A 21105-nucleotide genomic window follows, 5' to 3' on the forward strand; every position below is an offset into this window, starting at 1 on the left:
TATTTTTCAATCTTGTTTTATCTCTTTGCAGAATTATTCTCACCTTCTCCAACAGCGAACTATTTATCTTTAAACATTTAGCTCAACATCACCTTCTCCTAAAAGTCTTCCCTAATCCATCAGATGGAATTAAACTCTCTCTTCTATATTTTCATAGCCCCTTATGTATGCTTGCTGCATGTAACACATACATGGCATTTGCTTGAATTTCTATTTACACTGTAAGCTCCCTGTGTTTAGCTCAGAATGTGACATACAGAAGCAGTCAATAAACATTTGGAACCCTTGGTTGAATATCAAATGTTTACACATCTGTTATTATTCCTAGGTTTTTTATAGGCAAGAGGGTCACAGCAACAGTCAAGTCATTGAAACACAGAAACCTCAAGCAGTGGTACCACTCCCTGATGCTGGAGTCTATATTATTGAAGTTCGAGCATACAGTGAAGGAGGAGATGGAACAGCTAGTTCCCAAATCAGGGTCTCATCATATTCAGGTAAGTTTTGACACAATAGGCTCAATTCTGTGACCATTTACAATATTAGGATGATGTAAATTCATCAAAATCAATATGATGGGTTGCATGGTTCAGAGATGTTGAAGGTCCTCTTTTCTCACTCTGATTATCATACCATCCTTCCATTAATACAAACCATTGAAGCCTGCCCGTGATCGTGGAATTTCTACAAACCTAGAAAGGAGTTCACATCTTCATTAAAAAATCTTTATTTGTGAAAAACCCCCTCTATGTTGACCTCAAGCAGTGCCTTGCTGGCCATTTTGGCTTTGTAATATTGCTTTTAAACTGGTCTTGCCTTATTAGTTTAATGTATCTGCTTCTCTGTTGTCATGATTGCCTTTATCATTAGGTAGTAAAAAGTGAGGGATAGGAAAGTTTATGTGGAATGCTTTTCTTTTCTGCTTTTTAGGGCCACACCCATGGCATATGGAGGTTTCCAGGCTAGGGGTCTAATCAAAGCTACAGCTGCCAGGCTACGCCAGAGCCACAGCAACACCAGATCCAAGCCACATCTGCAGCCTACACCACAGCTCACAGCAATGCTGGATCCTTAACCCACTGAGCAAGGCCAGGAATAGCACCCGCAACCTCGTGGTTCCTAGTCAGATTTGTTTCTACTGCACCATGACAGGAACTCCCTGGAATGCTTTTGAAATTAAAGTCTGATTATGTTTATTGATTTCAAAATAAATTATAGGAGTTCCTGTCATGACACAGTGGAAATGAATCCGACTTGGAACCGTGAGGTTGTGGCTTCAATCCCTGGCCTTGCTCAGTGGGTTAAGGATATGGGGTTGCCGTGAGCTTTGGCGTAGGTTGCAGACACAGCTTGGATCTGGCATTGCTGTGGCTCTAGCATAGGCCGGCAGCTATAGCTCTGATTGGACCCCTAGCCTGGGAACCTCCATATGCCGCGGGTGCAGCCCTAAAAAGAAAAAAAAAAAAAAAAAGAAAAAAAAATAAATTATAAATGTCATTGAATATCACTGTTTGGGTTTTTTCCTGCTTTGTTAAAATATAATTGAGATAAACATTAAATGTTACAATGTATGACTTTAAAGTGTACAATAGTTGATTTGATAGAGATTGCAAATATATACTACAAAAAAATATAGCTAATACCTCCATCACATCACATATCACATCATATAACAATTTTTTTGTGATGAGAACATTTAAAATCTACATTCTTAACAACTTTCAAGTATTTATTAGAGTATTATTAATATTAATCACCATGCTATATATTAGACCCCCAGAATTTATTTGAGCATCAGTGTTATTATTAGCAATATTAATAATTTCTAGCTCTTACTGAACCCTTATGATATGTGAGGCATGATCATAAGTGCTTTACCTATATCATTTCATTTAACCTTCATAACAATTGTATGAAGTTGGTGGCATTATTCTTGTTTTATAGAGAAAATTTAAGTAACTTGCCTAAGATCACACTAAGTGGAAGAACCAGGATTTAAATCCGCTGCCATCATTATTACACTAATAAGGAAAACTAATTAAAGAAGGGAGATTTTACAAATTCAGAAAGTAACAATTTCATTGAGGTAGTCAAAAAAGGAAACAAAAGATTGAATTAAATACACAAATCTTTCATAGAGAAAATATTGGGCAATTTTTATTAAAGCCTTGTATAAAAATATTTAATGTATTTTTAATTAATGAGTGATTATAGCATTATTTATTGAGCAATCATTCTCAAGCTAAAGGGCAGTATCTGATGATATTCTGTAGAACGCTGAATGTGGCTTTGTTATATTCAATGTATTGCTCAACTTAGGTTAAGACCAGAGGCATTTCTTAGAAATTTTTTTTGATGCCACAAAGTGAAATAGAAGAAAAATATAGTGGAAAAAATAATAAGATAAATTAAAACTCTGAGGAAGAGCTATTGACATAACACTTGTCAATAAGTATATTCTTGCATAAAAATACAAGACGAGATAAAGTTCATTACTGGGACAACTGATAAAACTTGAATAATGTCTGTAGATTATATTATATATAGAAACATTAATTTCTTATTTATAAAAATTGTACTGTGGTGTAGAAGAAAATATCTTATTTTTAGGAACTGAATATTAAAGTAATTAGGAGTAAAGATATATCTGCAACTTATTTCAAATGGTTCATGAACAATGTACATATTTATAGAGAATAATAGAGCAAGAAGATAAAATGTAAACATTTAAGGAATCTGGATGAATTAATTCTTTTATTCTTACAACATATTTGTGTATTTAAATTTATTTCAAAATAAAATGTAAAAATAAAAATAATAAGATACGGAAAATCTGACTTTTTCAGAAATTCGGTGAAAATTCTGAGAATTTAAATATATTATAGCCACACAAAAATGGAATACGCTTTATGATTATTTTATAAAATTATAGTTTTAGGAGCAAGAAAGGTAACAATGCCTCTACATTGATTAGTTCAAAATTGAAATTTTCAAATTTTCAAGAGCACGTTGAAGGACTAAAGATTATTTCTAAAAAGTGAAAAAGATGACAGCGCTCTTCTTTCTTCACAAGTTGCCAATTCCTAATAACAACAATACAAAGAGCGTTTACTGAGCTCTGATCATGTCCTTTGCAATGGGCTAGGTTTTTCCATATATTATTTTACTATTTTTAATATTTTATTTCATCCTCCTAGCACACTTATGAGTTAAGTATTTTATTATTCTCTGACTGTCCAAGCTTTCTTTCAACTCTAACACAGATTCTAAAGCCCCAAGCTTGAAAATACTTATAAACACCTTTATTCTCCCATTTATATTTTAATTACCTTATAACTTCTATACCATAAAAAAGTTTTAACTTTTATGTTTTAGTTAATAACACTTTGGCCAGTGCAACCCATTTCCTGAGGTTTAATAAAGTGAAATCTCGTGGTATTGTCTATCTCAGACCCATAAAACATGAGCAACAATTTGTTTCATTCTTATCTTTTCCCAGAAACCAAAAGCCTAGGAATTTGAATGACTTATTCAAGTGAAACAGTTAGTTTTATTTCTGGGACCCGAACTGAGCCCAATGTTTGCTGTTTGTGTTTTGTTGTGTTTTGCTATATTGAAATAGCATGTTTTTGCTTTGTTGATTCTATATGGAATTTGAGATATAGACCCTACTTAGCATTCTAAAAGTGAGGTCTTTTTTTTTTCTTTTGTAGAAGTGTCATGTAAATTGATTTAACAAGGGTGCAGCCACTCTCAAATAAATAGAAAGAATGTTTTCACAGATTTATTAAGCATACAAGTACCATTCCAGTGAGTCATTGTCATTATGCCATTCTTACAGCTCACATGTGGCCATATACATCGCAGTGACCGCATTTTGTACAAGCCAAAATATACGTAACTTTCTCCAGTATGTTGATTAATGGGTTTTATTAGTATTTTAACTGAAAAAGTTTTCAGAGGAAGAAGATTTGCTACTTCAAGTGTGTGTATGTGTAGTTTACCAAACAAAAGTTTTTTTCAGTTCTTAAGCATCCAGGAAATAAATTTAGACTCTATCCTGTAACAAAAATCACACCCAGAATCCTGTTAAACTCAATCTGACCAAAGAGAATAACTGGCCAGAGGATGATTCCAAAAATTGGTTGGCACATTTTATTATTATTCTATCATTATGCTTTTAATCAAGGGCAGTCATTCTTTTAAGAGAGACAACACATAAGAGCATCTCTTTCCACTTAGTGCATAGCTCAGTGACTTTAAACAAGCTTCATAGTTTTTCTAAGCTCCAGTTCCATTTGCAAACAGGAATAAATAATAGCTCTTATTGCATAGGAGTGTTGTGAAGATCAAATGAGATAATGTGTATTATCTTATTATGTGTATGCTTAGCACAGTGCTTGGCATATGGTAAACATTCATTAACTATCATAATGATACTTCAGAAGACCTCTGGCTTGAAGAAACATTCTTGGAGTTAGATCTACTTACTTTGTAATTTATGGAACTATCGATACTTCAGACTAATCCATTCAAATCAGCGAGTTTAATCATCTGCCAACCTAATGCAGCAACTATATACAATTCTTTTGTCTAAAGAAGGAAGAACATCTCCTGGCCAGAAATAAGAGTAATAAAGCAGGTCTCTTTTATTAAAAGAGGCAAAGAAGCCCAGTTTGGCATGAGAATCTGGAATTTAAGCCTGCACAATGGAACTAGTCAAGTCGATACAAGACCTGCAAGTAAATTAAATAAATATTTTATTATTAAATTTAAAATTTACTTAAATAATGAAATTATCAATTCTCATTGCCACAAATGTTTGCCCATTGTTTTTATACCATTTCCTGAACTATGCACTGCAGAAATTATTTTTTTTCATATATGGAATTTGGGATATTTTTCCATTAGTGTGCATCATTGTTGAAAATTACACTGAGTCTCCTAATTAGATGTAGTTGTTCGACATGGCACAGCTTTTTTTTTTTTAACCCAGTATTCCGTACACACTTCTACCCTCAATATACCTTTTGGGAACCCCGAACAGCATCTTATTTCATAAGCATAAGGAATGTTTTCATCAGAAACAGGATTAGTGTTGCATTTATTTGCCTTAACATATCTAAAAACAACTCTTTCTAGCTCAGGCAAAACCAAAACAATTTTGTCCATTTAATGTTTCTCTTTTTCACAGGTGGGAAAATCACTAGTGCTCAGTCAACCCTCCACACTCTCTCCACGTCCTCATCATCAGTAACGTTGCTTTTGGCACTGGTGATTCCTTCAACCTCTTGGTGAAAACTACAGACTCAATTTGTTTTTCTTTGCTTTAACTTTGATAACAACAGTGAAGAAAGTATAGTGTAAGTGGAGACCCAGGACCTTGAAATGCGCATTAAAAACATGGAACTACACATGGTGCACTTATAGGAGGTTGGGAAGCATAGTACCTATCCATCAGGTTTCTCTTTGGTTTTTGTAAATGAAGAGGACAGTTCTTGGTCCAATTAAAATATGCAGATTGTATGTAATGAATTTTTGTAAACAAAGGTAATTTCTGTCAAATGTATTCTTTACTATTTTTAGTATGTTGGAATTTGATTCTATAACCGATGACCCTGAGTGTGTGCCATCCATTCGTTAAACAAGTGGTCTCTAGCAGATCTATTTCAAACACGAATACAAAACTGAGAATGAAAAATGTGCTTAAAACTCCAAGTCTACTGTTTATCGTTTTTCCTTCGGCTGACTATTCCAATTGGCAAACCAGCAGGAGTTATGAAGAAATACTTCAGTTGTGTGCTCCATTATAGGATAAGTACACAAAAGTTTCCTCGAAAAATATTATAAGATGGCATAGTGAAATAGCAAAATTTGTCAAAATGCCATTCTATATGCATCCCTAGAGCAAGTTATTAGGGTAGGGAATAAGCCATTTATATTAGTGCAAGGTAAATAGAAAGTGAGTCCAAATGAATTGAAGTGCTATTGTTTTTCATCAAGTACTATGTTACCTAGCTGCAAATATAGTAAATGTTTATTTTTAATAACAAAAGATAATTTAAAATCACTATATATATATACATATATATATATGATCACTAAAAGCTGCAGAAACTGACATGCTGCCAAGGGTGCTAACTTAATGAATATGGGACAGAGCGTTCCCATTTCCCCACCTACTGCCAAAACAGGTGTTGAATTAGGCCCAAGGTTTTCTTCTAATTGCAAATAATTTTAAGGACAATGAACATTTTTTCAACAAGTAATTATGCCTACATATAGCCTGTGGACTAAAATGGTTCAAGCATAACAAATGTTAATTTAAAAAAAAAAACAGTTCCATGCATACATGCCATTAATTAAATCTCACTAACTATTCAAATAAAGAGGACCTCCTGGATAAATTGATTTTTTAAAATTAAGCTATGTATGAAAATATGGCCTCAGCACAGGGTCTGAGCTAGTCCAACCAGCCATACACTGCTGTAGCGGTGATACACATTTGTTACTGTGAGGAGTCCCCTTAAACCTAAGTGATCCTAGATAGTTGCTGGAAAGTGAGATGAACGTTTTCTCTGTGATGGTAGTATACAGAAGTTCTGAGAACATGCCAGAGCTCATATTACACCAAAAATACTTCCTGAAGGATAGTTATTGCAAAGTCATATTAAAAAAAAAAGCCCAGAGAAACTAGTTTTACAGATGCTGTTGATATAAAACCAAAAGGAAGTTTCTTTTCTCTTCCTTTGTGAAATCTAAACCTGTTCATTCTACTCTCATCTTCAATAGTGAGCCAAAGGAAGCAATACTGAGATCAAACTGCTGCCTCTAGAGGTTAATCCTTGTAGAATCAGAAGACAGAGTGAAGTTGAAGTTTCTGTTTTGAACAGCCTGAGAGATTGTGTTGGTTACTCACACTCTTTGGGAGCAATTGTGTCCAAGACACCCCTAAAGAAACAAGAAGTCATCTAAAAGACTATGTTAGGTAACAGATTATTGTAGTAAATTATCACAGATGGTGAATATTGAAGCTTGTGAATAATAATGACCAAGTGACCTTCCTTGAGCACGCCTTTGGAGTGGGAAAGGCTGGACTTTGCATGCAGAGTGATGCTAATTGTTCAGCAAGCAAACTGTGAGCTCTCCTGAGTTATAGTATAGCTTGCAAGAGCAAATTGTGCATCTGAAAAAAAATGCAGCAAAATATTAAAGAATGGGCAATAATTTTTACTTCATATTTGATGAGTCCAACCATTTCTTCATTTTCCATAGCGTTTCCTACTAGACTTAGTGGACTTTAAGAATCAAGTTATTACTAAGACTCAAAAAATAAAGCCCAATGAAATCTAATGTCAATAGATGGAAAATTCAAATTAATCAATATTTCTAAGTAGCTGATGGATGGTGTATATCTGACAGAATATTTAAATGTAGAATGTCTGATGTATTCTTACAGGAATCAGCGATATGGAATGTTTTTACTCAACATGCACAGAATATGTCTTTTGCATCATAAACCTATTAAAAAGCAGGTTTTAAGTGTTTATGTACTTATCTATTCCATACTTGTTACTTTGTAGAAAGCAGAGCAGCATTCCTGATCAAGGTATGATACTGAGTTAACTTTTTCTTGGACGGGATAGTAACCGCACAGTCTTAAATCACGAAAGAGACTGTATTTTTGTATAATGTCAGTTGAACTATGAAGAAAAAAAGACTCCTCATAATTAAAAATGTCATGAAAGTGAATGTTTTGCCTACCCAAATGAAGGTACTGTGGACCCCATGTCAAACCGTTAAATATATTGTATACAATCTGTATATATACTATATATAATGGTATATACCATGTGGAAGGCACAGTCAGATAATAGTTCTGTGTACTGTTCTTGTAACATTAGATCTTTTTAATAAATAACTCTCTTTTTATTGACTTTTATCTTCTCTCCTGTCAACTACATGAATAACATTGCTTATTTTATGCAAACCACAATATGCTCATGATTTTGGTAGCGTTTTCATGCTGAAAGCATCATTATGTTAGGACTCTACATGCTGCTACAATTTTAGGTTCAAAAATCTTCACAGAGGTCCATGGCAGTTCCAATTTAAAAACTGGAAGCTATGTCAAAGAATAAACCAAGCAGAGAAGCAAGTAAAAAATGAGATAAAGTCAGAGTTAAACTCATGATTTATTTCTTCTCAGGAAGGAGACTTCATTACATGAGTTTTGCAAAAGGTTTGTTAAATCTGTACTTCTGCTTTTGTTTTAGGAGTAGTATGTCCCAATCTATACCAGGTACAATTCTCATAAACAGAATTTTTGTGCTCTCTCTTTAGTACTCCCACATCACTTGTGTCCACCTCTCTATTATACCAGCAATCACATGATGTTACAATGATTTGCATATAAATGTTTCTTCCCCACTGTCTAGGTTATAAGACCCTCCAAGGGAGATGATGTTACATTCATTTTAGAATTTCTCTCACCAGTGCCTAGCATAACACCTAGCCCATAGGAAGTGAGAAATTGAATTGAATTAATGAATTAATGTTTGATTTTCAAATTTCCTTTAGAGCAGGCTTCCAAAAGCCTGGGTGATCATCTAAACCACTTGGAAACCCAAACCTTCTAGTTCTGATTCAGTAGGTTGGAGACAAGGGAACTCTCATTTTCAAAAATCCTCTCAAACAGAAAATGATACAACTCCATTGAAGGGAACTTGGTGATAACTAATAAAATGTCGTATGGATTTACCCTTTGACCTGGCTAGTCCACATCTAGGGATCTCTTCCTAAGATTGACTGAAAAATATACAATTTTAGGTGAATAAACAAGGGGCAGAACAGTGAGTATAGGCTCCTTTAGGTAAGAAGCAGGAAAAATACAAACAAATATTCTAATATTCTCTAAAAAAATAATGGAGACTAAACTAAAAACTAATAAAAAAGTATTACCTATTAAGGAAGAAGAGCATGAGATATGGGAACAAATATGCAGGCAAGCTCTTCCTCAATGCACTTATTTCACAGTTTTGAGTTTGGAGTTATACGTAAAACTAGTGTTTTACATTAAATTAAAAATCAAAAAGAAAAAAAACACCTCCAAAAAATCAGAATAAATGGGAAATAACTAAACTAACTACATATCAAGTAGATGGTTGATAAGTTTTTCTTTAAAAAATTATAACCACAGAGGTAAGTATTTCAGTTCAGTATGTTGACGGTTTGGGAATGTCATTTCCCATATCATGCCCCTAATGGGACGTGCATAGAAAGGACAAAACACGTGCACACACACACCTACTTTTATTGGTCTTCTTGTGAATAGAATAATTTGTATAACTGTTTTTGAACTAGTCAATATATGAAAAACAGTATTTTGGTACAAGAGAATAGGGCAACAAATATAAAATAAAACCTATAATCTTTGACTTAGAAATGTCAATATGAATGCACAGTTTATTTAATATTTTTCTTATAAATGACCTGTTTATTAGCTTTGTTCATTGCAAAGGTCTACAAGAACAATGAATTCCTGTCGTGAACAAATAACTCAAACGATGAATAAACAATGCACAAATTGTGGCCGCTAAATTCCATTCACTACTAAAGGGAACTTTCCTGGAGGAATGGCTGATTTACAGTCTAAGCAGGAAATGTACAAGAAGATATGGGCTTGACTCCTTGTAAAGCCTATAAAGGCTACCAGGTTTAAAGGTTCTAGTGGAGACTTAAACATTTCCCATTAGAAAAGATGGGATAAGAAAAGATGGGATAACTTGAGCTCACAAAGATCAATGACAGCAATGGATTAAAGCACATATAATATTTTAAAAATCATTAATTCACACTAATATATGTAAAAATATTGATTATCTTTACTGAATGCAAGATTCGTCATCCTGAGAATTGTTATAAAAATATGAAAAAGGGAAAGAAATATGTTTTGCCTTTCTTGTAGGGACTATGTTCCAAGATAATCAAATAATTCATGAAGGATAGCTCTACTTTATAAAATAATCACAGTTAATACATGCAAAAGGAATGGTAGAATTAAAAAAATTATAGGCATTCCCATCATGGCTCAGTGGAAACGAATCTGACTAGGAACCATGAGGTTGCGGGTTTGATCCCTGGCCTCACTCAGTGGATTAAGGATCCAGCGTAGCCATGAGCTGTGGTGTAGGTTGCAGATACAGCTCGGATCTGGCACTGCTGTGGTTGCAGTATAGGCCCATGGCAGCTACAGCTCCAATTAGACCCCTAGCCTGGGAACCTCCATGTGCTGCAGTAAGGCCCTCAAAAGACAAAAAACAAAAAAATTAAATAAAAAAATTTTAAAAATTAAAAATAAATACTTTATCCAGGCAATGATAATTAGTTGGTATTAAAACCGTTAGGTAAAGTGCAGGCAAAGGACATTTCAGCAGATATGTCAGGCTGCCATCATCTAAACTCAATGATTTTAATATCATTGAAAGGGAGACACACAGTACATCCTGATATGACAGAATAAGATTTCCATAGCACTACCTCTTTAATACTCTTACTTTAAAAAAATGTTACCATGAACCTGAGTTTATCAAAACTCTAACTGCTATTTAGCAAGAAATGCGGGAGAAAAAAAGAACTTAAATAATTCCACAGGAGAGAATCATCTAAAACCTGAATATGGGATATTCCACAGGACAAAAGACTCAGGTCTTTACAAATAAATGGCATGCATATTTAAAGTGGAGCAGAGGAGTTCCCGTCATGGCACAGTGGTTAATGAATCTGACTAGGAACCATGAGGTTGCGGGTTTGATCCCTGGCCTTGCTCAATGGGTTAAGGTTCTGGCGTTGCCGTGAGCTGTGGTGTAGGTTGCAGACGCAGCTTGGATCCTGTGTTGCTGTGGCCCTGGTGTAGGCCGGTGGCTACAGCTCCGATTCGACCCCTAACCTGGGAACCTCCATATGACGCAGGAAGCAGCCCTAGAAAAGGCAAAAAGACAAAAAAATAAAATAAAAATAAAAAATAAAGTGGAGCAGAGAACTATAACAGCATTGAAATCGACTCAGAAACAACATCAGCAAAATGCAGTGTGGGGACATTGTTGGGATCCTGACTCAAACAAATCAGCTGTTAAGAGTCATTTTTGAGGCCCTGAGAAAAATTTGAATATGAACTGAGTATTAGAAAGGAAAGATAGAATAATAATGATACTAATAGTTTTTTTAAAAAAAGTCTTTACCAGTTAGTGATACATATAGAGGTATGTATAGATAAAAATAATACAATGTCTGGAATTTGACTTAAAATAAAATTTGAGAAGTAGGCTATATGAAACAAAAATAGAATATTCATTATTGTCGAAGATAAGTGATGGGTCTACAGACATTTATTGTACTGCTCTCAATGTTTGCATATGTTTAATATTTTCCATAATAAAAACTTGAAAAAGTCTCTAGTTTAGATTCTTTGTCAGGAGTATCACTAAAATCTTTTAGCAGAGAATATTTACCACTTATGATGAAATACTAGGCTGTTTTCTTCTAAGATAACTTTTTTTTGGAAAAGACAAATTTACACCAAATAAATCTATGTTAATTTTCTATGCTTTTATTTATTTATTTATTTATTTATTTATTTATTTATTTATTTTATTATTATTATTTTTTTTTTTTGCTTTTTAGGGCTGCCCCCGTGGCATATGGAGGTTTCTCAGGCCAGGGGTCAAATCAGAGCTGCAGCTGCTGGCCTATGCCACAGCCACAGCAATGCCAGACCTGAGCCACGTCGGACCCACACCACAGCTCACGGCAACGCCGGATCCTTACCCCACTGAATGGGGCCAGGAATTGAACCCGAATTCTCATGGACACTAGAGAGATTTGTTTCCACTGAGCCACAATGGGAACTCCAGTTTTCTATGCTTTTAATAAAAGAAACTTTTGCTCTCAGAAAAAAAAAATCATGCCACATTGATGTGTTCTACTTTGTTTTCCATTCTTTATGTAACAGTAATAATGCTGACATATTGTATATTAAAAAATATATAGTTAGTGACTCATAAAAATGCAAGAATAATTTTACATTTAAAAATATTATATGGATCAAAATAAAATTCACAAAATATCTGGTTGTTCCCACCATATAAAATTGAACTAGTTTTTAATAAGAAAATTATTGCTTTCATTGCCATTGCCAATGTTATAGAAAAGGAGCAATATCTTCTTGACTTGAATGTTAAATAAGCAACTTAAGTTTTATCAACATACAATTCAGCTTTAGCATAACACAAATATTCTGAGATGACCAGTTTCCTATCTTTAAAGCTTCATCTATTTTCTAATTTTGAGTTAATTCCATAACAGTTACCAGAAAAATCCTACATCTGGCCAATGTGATTTCTGTGGCATATTACATATTAACCTCATCAGTGATCTCTGTGGCATATTACATATTAACTTCTAACAAGAGCCAACAACTACTTAAAGGAATATTGGTAAATACTTTAGAAATATTCCAATGCTAAACATTACCTACGTGGCAGAACCTGGCTCACCAAACCAATTTGTTTCTCTCCCCAGGAATACAGCTGATTCCCCAGCCTCTCTTTAACTAAAGTATGGTCAACAACTCAGCTAATGGAAAGTGATGGAAGTTATGTGTGCTTTTTAGCAGTATCCTAACTCATACAGCCTAGTTTTGCCTTCTAAGATGAACATTGTTTTAAAGCATGGGTTTTTTTCAAACTGAAAAAAAAATCTTTTTTAAAATTATATTTTTAAATTATCATGACTTTCTATATCAAAAATACCTCATGCATCTCTCCTAACTCCTTTGGCCTCACCTCCTTCCCAGACCCCTGGATGTTTCCTTGACCCCAGCTGCCACCTAACTGATTAACGTCCTTCGAGTCACTCAGATCCATGGCATGGGCCCAACCAAAACCTTGACCTAAGGCACCAGATGCTACCATTTTGTTGCCACTCTCAAAGTCAGGCAAACCAAGCAAACCTCTAAAATTCTGGCTCATCTCACAATTTCCAAATGCAGATAAAATGTCACAGTGCAGGACTTAGAATCTAGCTTCCCAACTGGCTCCAAAAAGTTTTGGATGATGCAGAAAAGAAGTGCAAAAAAGAAGGGTGAACATTGACAAATGGTAAATAAAAGAAGATGGAACCAGATAAATTGACTCCCCTCTTTTTTCTCCTATAGATATTCCAAAGCACGATTTCTTTAGAAAGCTTATCTAAAGACATCTGACATGGCCATGCAGCTATATTGGCAAAGATGTGGCTCCATCAAAGCTTAGCATAAAGCAATGAGATGAGGAGAAATATGTATCCTTACTAAACAAAATAAGAAACAGAATGAAATGCAAAGACCCTGTTTGAATTCTGATCCAAATAAATCATTAAGTGATATTTGTTTAAAAACTATGGAAAATAGAATATATGCTAGATAGAATGTGACATGCTAATTTCTTTAGATGTGATAACTTATTACAGCTATTCTGGTTAATTGTTTTAGAAAAAGATAGGAGGGAGTTCCCTTCATGGCTCAACAGTTAATGAACCCAACTAGGATCCATGAGGGTTAGGGTTTGATCCCTGGCCTTCATAAATAGTAATGTTGAGCATATTTTCATGTAGCTTAGGCCTTCTGTATATCTTCTTTAGAAAAATGTCTAGTCAGGTACTCCGCCCATTTTGTAATCACATTTTTTGTTTTTAGGATGTTGAGTTGTATGAGTTATTTGTATATTTTGTATATTAATCCTTTATCAGATACACTATTTGCAAATATATTCCCATTCAGTAGGTAGCATTTTTGTTTGGGTGATAATTTCTTTAACTGTCTAAAAAAATTTTAGATTGATGTAATACCCTTGCTTATTTTTGCTTCTGTTCTCTTTGACAGAGGAGACATATCCAAAAATAATTATTGCTAAGACTGATGTCAAAAAGAATACTTTCCATGTTTTTATAAAGGAGTTTTATGGTTTCAGGTCTTAGATTTTAGTCTTTAATCCATTTGAGCTTATTACTGTGTATGTTCTGAGAAAGTAATACAGTTTGATTCTCTTCTTTAAAGCAGCCCAGGTTTTCCCAACACCATTTATTGAGGAGGCTGTCCTTTCCCATTCTATATTCTGGCCCTCTTTGTCATAAATTAATTGACCATGTATGCACTGGTTTATTGCTGGGCTCTTTATTTTTTTCTATTGACCTGGTTTTCTATTTTTGGCCCAGTACTATATTATTTTCATTACTGTATATTTGTAGTATAAGTTAAAATCAGAGCTCATGATACTCCCAGTTTTTTCTTCTTTATCAAGATCGCTTTGGCTACAGGGTCTTTTGTATTTCCATAGAGAAAGTCAAATGTTGTGTGATGGCACTTTTGTGAATCACAAACATTTTAGATTTAATCTCAGTGAGATTAGGGTTTTTTTTTTAATTATTTGTTTGTTTTGTTTGGGGGATTTTTTTGGCTATGCCCATGCATGTGGAAGTTCCTGGGCTAGGGATCAAACCTGTGGCAAAGAAGTGGCCTGAGCCACTGCAGTGACAACAGCAGATCCTTATCCCACTGCACCACAAGAGAACTCCACAAAAACCTGAACTCAGGATCAGAGTTGCCAGGGGAGATGCTGATCAAAAGGAACAAACTTCCTGTTATAAGATGAGTATGTTTGGGGGATCCAATGTACAGAATGATGACTATACTTAATATATGTTGTATACTTGAAAGTTGGTAAGAGACTGTATCTCAAATGTTCTCACCACAAAAAAAAAAAAAAGTAATTATGTGAATTGATGAAAGGGTTAACTAACCTGTTGTGGTAATCATTTTATAATATATATGTGTACCAAATCATCTATACACCTTAAACTTACACAATGTTATATCAATTATATCTCAATAATGCTGGAATGATAGCAATTAATAAAGTTAAAATTCTTCTGTGTTCTCAGTAAATGAAAAATCTATAGCCCAAGAAGGTTATCACAGTCCTTCTTCCTTATTCTGACCTAAAGTTTCACCCCCCCCTTCCCATTTATTATAATCTAAACTTCTAACCCTAACAGGGATTAGGATCCAGATCAAAGATACTTTCTCCTACATGGCCTATATCTGGTCCTTGTGAAACACATAAATCCTTTGTCATATTCTCTCTGCGTGCATAGACCCAACCTAAAGCAGTGAGCTGAACTCTTAGCAGCAGCAACTAGACTGCTCTACGCCAGCCCTTTATATTTCTCAGAAGGGAGTTTAAATAAACAAACACATTACCACTTCACTCATCCTGCAGACCTCATGTATTAGGATCTCTGAACTGTCTCACTGAAATACCCTCATTAGATAATTGGAGGTGAGGCATTCATAGCCAGATTATCTTCAAACATCTTCTTCATGGGTCCCCCTTTTCTCTCAGTAAACTTTTTATACAGATAATGTATTTTAGAATCATGTAACTACTTTGGGATATCAATTTTGAAATATCTAAAGGTATTCTGTCTTCTAACTCCATTTGCTATCTGATGGGCATTGCCTTAAAATCTCAGCCAAACCATGCCTTTTCATATCCTGTTACAAAGCATTTGCAAAAAGGAATGAAATCGTCAGAGTTAGGTGCTTCCAAGGAATTGCTCTAGTTGTTCTAATAAAAGATTTTAGATGGTAGGGTAAAATGTGAAACCACAGGAAAAGTATTATAGTAGTCCAAGTGAAAAGTAATGGGGCCATAGACTAGAAAGTAAAAAACAGTTACATGCCAGATATATTTTCAAGGTAGACTCAGGCATGCTCTTAAATTACATGAGCGGTGTGAGAAAAAGAGAGAAGTCAAGGTTAACGTCCAGATGTTTATCCCTAGCAACTAGGTGAGGGGAGTGCCATTACCTAAAGACTGAGGAGGCAGAGTATTTAGAGAGGTAAAGTATTAGGTCTGAGACATGTTAAATCTGATATAACTGTCAGATGTCCAAGTAGGAATGTCAAAGCAGCAGCTGAATATAAATGTCTAGTGCTCAAGAGAGGTCTAGACATCAGGGCTAAAAGCATGTATTTGTAGATCATCAACATTTAGGAAATACTGAAAACTATGAGACAAAGTGAGGTTACGTTGGGATTGAATGCACCTAGAGGAGAAGAGAGCAAAGAATTTAGTAGCCTTCAGGGAGTTCCCATCGTGGCTCAGTGGTTAACAGACCCAACTAGCATCTATGAGGATGTAGGTTCCATCCCTGACCTAGTTCAGTGGGTTAAGGATCCAGCATTGCCTTGAGCTGTGGTGTAGGTTGCAGACGTGGCTCGGATCCCATGTTGCTGTGGCTGTGGCATAGGCTAGCAGCTACAGCTCAGATTAGACCCCTAGTCTGGGAACCTCCATATGCCATAGGTGCGGCCCTAAAAAGACAAAAAGACAACAACAAAAAAAATTTAGTAGCCTTTAGGTACTTCAAAATTCAGATGTTGAGAAGGTGAAGAGAAACTAGCAAGAAGGCTTAGAAGGAAGGACCACTTAAGTAGATCCCAAGGGCTCCAACAGGGGAAGTAAAATATTAAGAGAAGCTCATTAGGTGAAACGGTGAAGGGCATACTATCCCATTTCCAGATATTAAAAACTTAAACACTGAGCCATATTGAGTTAATTTTATGTTTAGCCAATGTTTGTTTCAATGTTTGTTGAAAACACTACTCTTCCACCATTAAATTATTTTGCACCTGGGTCAAATTTCAATTGAGTATATCTATGTGAATCTGTTCTGGGGATTTTCATACTATTCTGTTGATATATATGTTTAAGCCTATGTCAACACCACAGTCTTGATTGTTGTAGCTACATAGTAAGTTTTATGAAGTTCCCTGGTGACCAGTAGTTAAGGATTTGGCTTTGTCACTGCTGCAGCTCGGGTTCACTCCGTGGCCCAGGAACTTCCACATTCTGCAGGCACAGCCAAAATAACAAGTTAGTTTTATGATCAAAATGATTCTTCCCACTTCTTTTTCAAAATTATTTTAGCTATTATAATAACTTTCTTTACATTTTCATATAAGTTTTAGAATAGTCTTGTCTACATTTATAAAATATATGTCTGAAGTTTGATAGAAATTTGATCAAGGAATTAAGCTATAGGTTTCCCCATATATCCTTTTAAAGAGAATTCAAATATTTGTAATGTTGAGTATCCCAATCTATGAATACAAAATGTCTTTTTGTTTCTTTAGATCTTCTCTGATTTATTTATCAGTGTTTTGTAGTTTATAGTACATAAGTCACATACATGTTGGATTTACGCCTAAGCTTTTATTTATTTGATTGGTAATGTATTTTTGATGTCAATGTCCACATCTTCCATTGTAGTATCTAAAAATGAAATTGATTTCCATACTACTTGTATCCTGAAATCTTTCTGAATTCGCTTATTACTCCTAAGAACTTTTATATAGATGCATTGGGTATTATCAGTGTAGACAATCATATCATTAGTAATCAGGGATAATATTATTTATTTATTAAATACATAAATAAATATTATTTTACGTAAATTTAAAAAAGAATTTCAGCTTAAGAGAGGAAACCCATGTAGTTGTTGGTTATTTCATGCCCAGTAAGAGAGCATCTGGTACTCCCAAGATGTTTTCTCACCAGTGATGCTTTAGCTAAGACTGCAAAGGATCAGCGTAGCATTTTATAAAGCTAGGAGACAATTCCACACTATTTTGTCAGTTAGTATATATCAGTGTTATCCTATTATTGAAAGCATAACTATGTGCCCTTGAGTCAGTAATAGGCAATGTCTCTTTTTAAAATATTAAATTAAAAGAAAAGCAGGTAAAGAGTTTCCGTTACTTCAGAAACAGAAAGAAGAAAATGTGTAATTTTGCTGCACCATCTGCATTCCTCTGTTTGCTCTATGAAAAACAACTGATGGACAAAGTTGTTCAAATCAAGCCCTAACATACTCCCCAATTAATTCTAACAGTGCGTTCAGAAGATGAACTTTGACTTTGCCTATTTAATGAACAAAGCTAATCAGGTACCTTGTTAGGGAAAATGGAAAACAGAGGTTCTTGAGAATCATAACGAATAGTGGAGGGAGCTTCAAAGCATACCGCTACAGAAGCTGTTTCACATTCAGTCTCACAACGGATTTTTTAATGGGTTATTACCCATTTTTCTTGTCCCATGACAGACTTCCAGTTCGAACTGTCAGAAGAAAAGCCACCACACTGGGATACAATTACCTCTTAGCTGAGTCCATGGAATCATATTCATGAGAAAATAAGTGTCCATTGTTCAAATTACCTCCTTTCAATGGGAAGATGAGGCATCACCCACCTATAAGCATGAATTTCTGGTGTGAAATGGTCTTTTGTTCATTTGAGGTGCCTTTTCATACTAATGCTGAGTGCATAAAAGCTGTATAATCTTCTCTATGTTCAAGTCAATGAAGGAAATCACCCCCTTATAGAATCAGAGGGTCAAACACAGATCTCTGGAACACGACATTGAATCATATCCTATAGACTTTTGTAAGATCTTAATCCAAGCATTCCCATAAATCCTACTAGAATCAAACACCAATTGTTTGTATATACATATTAAAGTACGGGATTGCTATAAAACTAGGAAAATTCCCCTGATAAACGCCTCATGATCTCTTAATGCCTAGTTCACATTTCACCTTTTCCATGAGCTTTTTAAAATTCTTTACTGCTTGTCTCTCCTTTCTTTGCTTGCACAAATTCACAACCCTTTGACTGGCACCTATTAACATTTCCCTACCATCATCCACTTATAAGTCTGTTGCTCACAATCTGTAAACTTAATCATTACTCTGTTGTCAGAGCTCAGAGGTTAGTCCTATAGCATAATGGGTCTCTCTCATCATCCTGGAATGAATAACTGAATGAACATAGCCAGTGATGAGGTGTAAAGAATCATGCTGTGCAGGCAGCATTTAGTTTCCAGCCCCTGCGTAAGTCTTCAACTTATTTTATTCAATAACCTACCAGAGAAACATATGACCTTGTGCTGTCCCTACTGCAATGGATACGGTTGACATGCTTCCCTGAACACTTCTAATATTTGATGAGTGCACACACACACACATAAACACACACACACACATACACACCAACCCCAACCTCAGCTTTTATGAATATTAACTGAGAATAACTCATAGCTGGTATCTTCACCAGAGAAGGAACATCTCCCCCTGCAACACTGCAGCCCTGACTTATTGCCAGGAACAAAGAAAAGCAAAGGATTACAAAGGGCGAGCCCTCTGAACTCAAGATAGGAGGGACTCTGGTATGATGTACACACCTGAGCTTCCCTGAGGGATAAGACTAAAGCCAGTCTCCAGATGAAATTGAATTTTTGCTTAATTTCTCCAATCTTATTTTTCTCACTTCCTTCTTCCTTTAAAGAGTCACTTGAACAAGGGTTCTCCATCTCAAGTTCTACCTCAGGGAAATCTGACCCAATATAGGTCATACTAGAAGCAGTTCTAAGAAGCCAGTTCTATGGCTGGGATTCTGGAGTAGTTCATTCAATGGCCGGATGGCAATCTAGTGGTGGTGGTGGGGTTCTATTTAGAGTTCATGGCATGCTTGAAAGGTCCAGCTGCTTAAAACTTCACTTTTTCTGACTCAGAAGGGTCACAGACAAAAGGGAAGCACTAGTTGGTGCAATGTCTTTGAGAGATCAGGGAGAAACAGCAATTAAAACGACTATGAAATTTGGCACCTGTTCTAAAGTACCACTGATTCACTGAAGAGAGAACATGACAGGCTCCACAATTTAAAGCAAAGTGTGGAGAGAGTCAAAGGGCAGCATTTAAAGGATGCTCATCTTTTGAAGCCAAAGGACAAACATAGAAAATAAGGCACAGGATATAACCGGTAGAGAAGGAGAGCTTCAGAGAAAGTTGAGTTCTCAGATAAGTCTTTATGTCTATGCAAGAGCCTCGATAGGGAAGGAATAGGATCTTGAATCCTGCAATGGGAATGTCTGGAGAGATGAAAATCAAGCTACCTAATAGAACCAGAATGGGGTTATTTTAGTAATCAAATATCAGAATCCATGGAAATTATTTACCTATGTTTGAGATGTGGGATACATTTGCAAACATATCTGGTAGTATTTTTCATTTAGACAAATAATGTCTGGTTTTCTTTTGGGCAGAACTAATTCAGAAAGATGGCACCAGCCATATAGGCAATTATCTTAATCTAAAACTTTTAAATGAACTATATCTAGATTACACTAACCAACACAGTAGACTGGAACCGCATCTAATTATTTAAAATTGAACTATAGTTAATTAAAATGCAATGAAATTTTAAAATCTGTTGTTCAATTGCACTGGGTACATTTTAACTGCTTTGCTCAATAGCCACTGTTAGTTATATGAGGCTGCTCCGATGGACAGCACAGACGAAGGACATTTCCATCATCACAGAAAATTCTATCAGACAGCACTGTTCCAAATCATGCAAACATCACAAGGTAAGAGAATGTACTTCTTTGTGAAGGATTTATATGCATAGCAGTTAACAGCACTCATGCCTACATCAGGATGTGTGGACCTTAATTGTATTGCCTTCTTTTTCCTCACAGACTGAATTTTAAATGAAACAATCCTTGTAGAACTTTGATCTTGTTGGATGTGGCAAGAAGTGTTAGTCTACACTGTTAGCATCATTAATGAGAATATCACTTACAAGATCTCTATAGTCATTAAAAAACATTTACATTATACTAAGTCTGCTAACTTCCACTGGGATTTTCCCTAATTATAGCAAGGCAGTTCTTCAGCTACAATTTGAATATAGTGACAATGCAGAGGCCAGCTTGATCATTTTTCATTTATTTTGTACTATCATATTTACCCTTTTCCCATTAACTTCCTACCACTAATTCTAAATTCTGTCAGCAAATTCCCATACATAGTTTGCAGTACTTATGGCCTTTACAGACGATCACATTCCTCCCATGTAAGTGATATTATCTCAAATTTAAATTCGCCAAGAATAAGGTCTGTTTTTTGTGTTTCTTTGGCATTTATTCACAGTATCCTGAACAGTTGATA

General features: G+C 35.1%; 1 protein-coding gene across 8 annotated transcripts in view; it reads left to right on the forward strand.

The window, feature by feature from the left end:
- The window catches only part of CNTN5 (contactin 5), a 1211165-nt gene extending 1203223 nt beyond the window's left edge, over nt 1-7942 (forward strand). For 7 of the 8 annotated variants that reach the window (XM_084975741.1, XM_003129801.7, XM_084975743.1 and 4 more), the window contains 2 exons: nt 329-497; nt 5195-7942. In XM_084975741.1, coding sequence (XP_084831867.1) covers nt 329-497; nt 5195-5298 — 273 coding nt within the window. In that variant the 3' untranslated portion in view covers nt 5299-7942. The remainder of the gene's footprint in view (nt 1-328; nt 498-5194) is intronic. The other variant, XR_014815022.1, reaches the window with a different exon arrangement.
- The last annotated feature ends 13163 nt before the right edge of the window (nt 7943-21105 follow it).

Source organism: Sus scrofa, chromosome 9 (assembly GCF_054392235.1).
Source record: "Sus scrofa isolate SSC_HxYL_T2T_F1_AM1 chromosome 9, Sscrofa_HxYL_maternal_Yorkshire_Landrace_v2.0, whole genome shotgun sequence".
Classification (NCBI taxonomy): Eukaryota; Metazoa; Chordata; class Mammalia; order Artiodactyla; family Suidae; genus Sus; species Sus scrofa.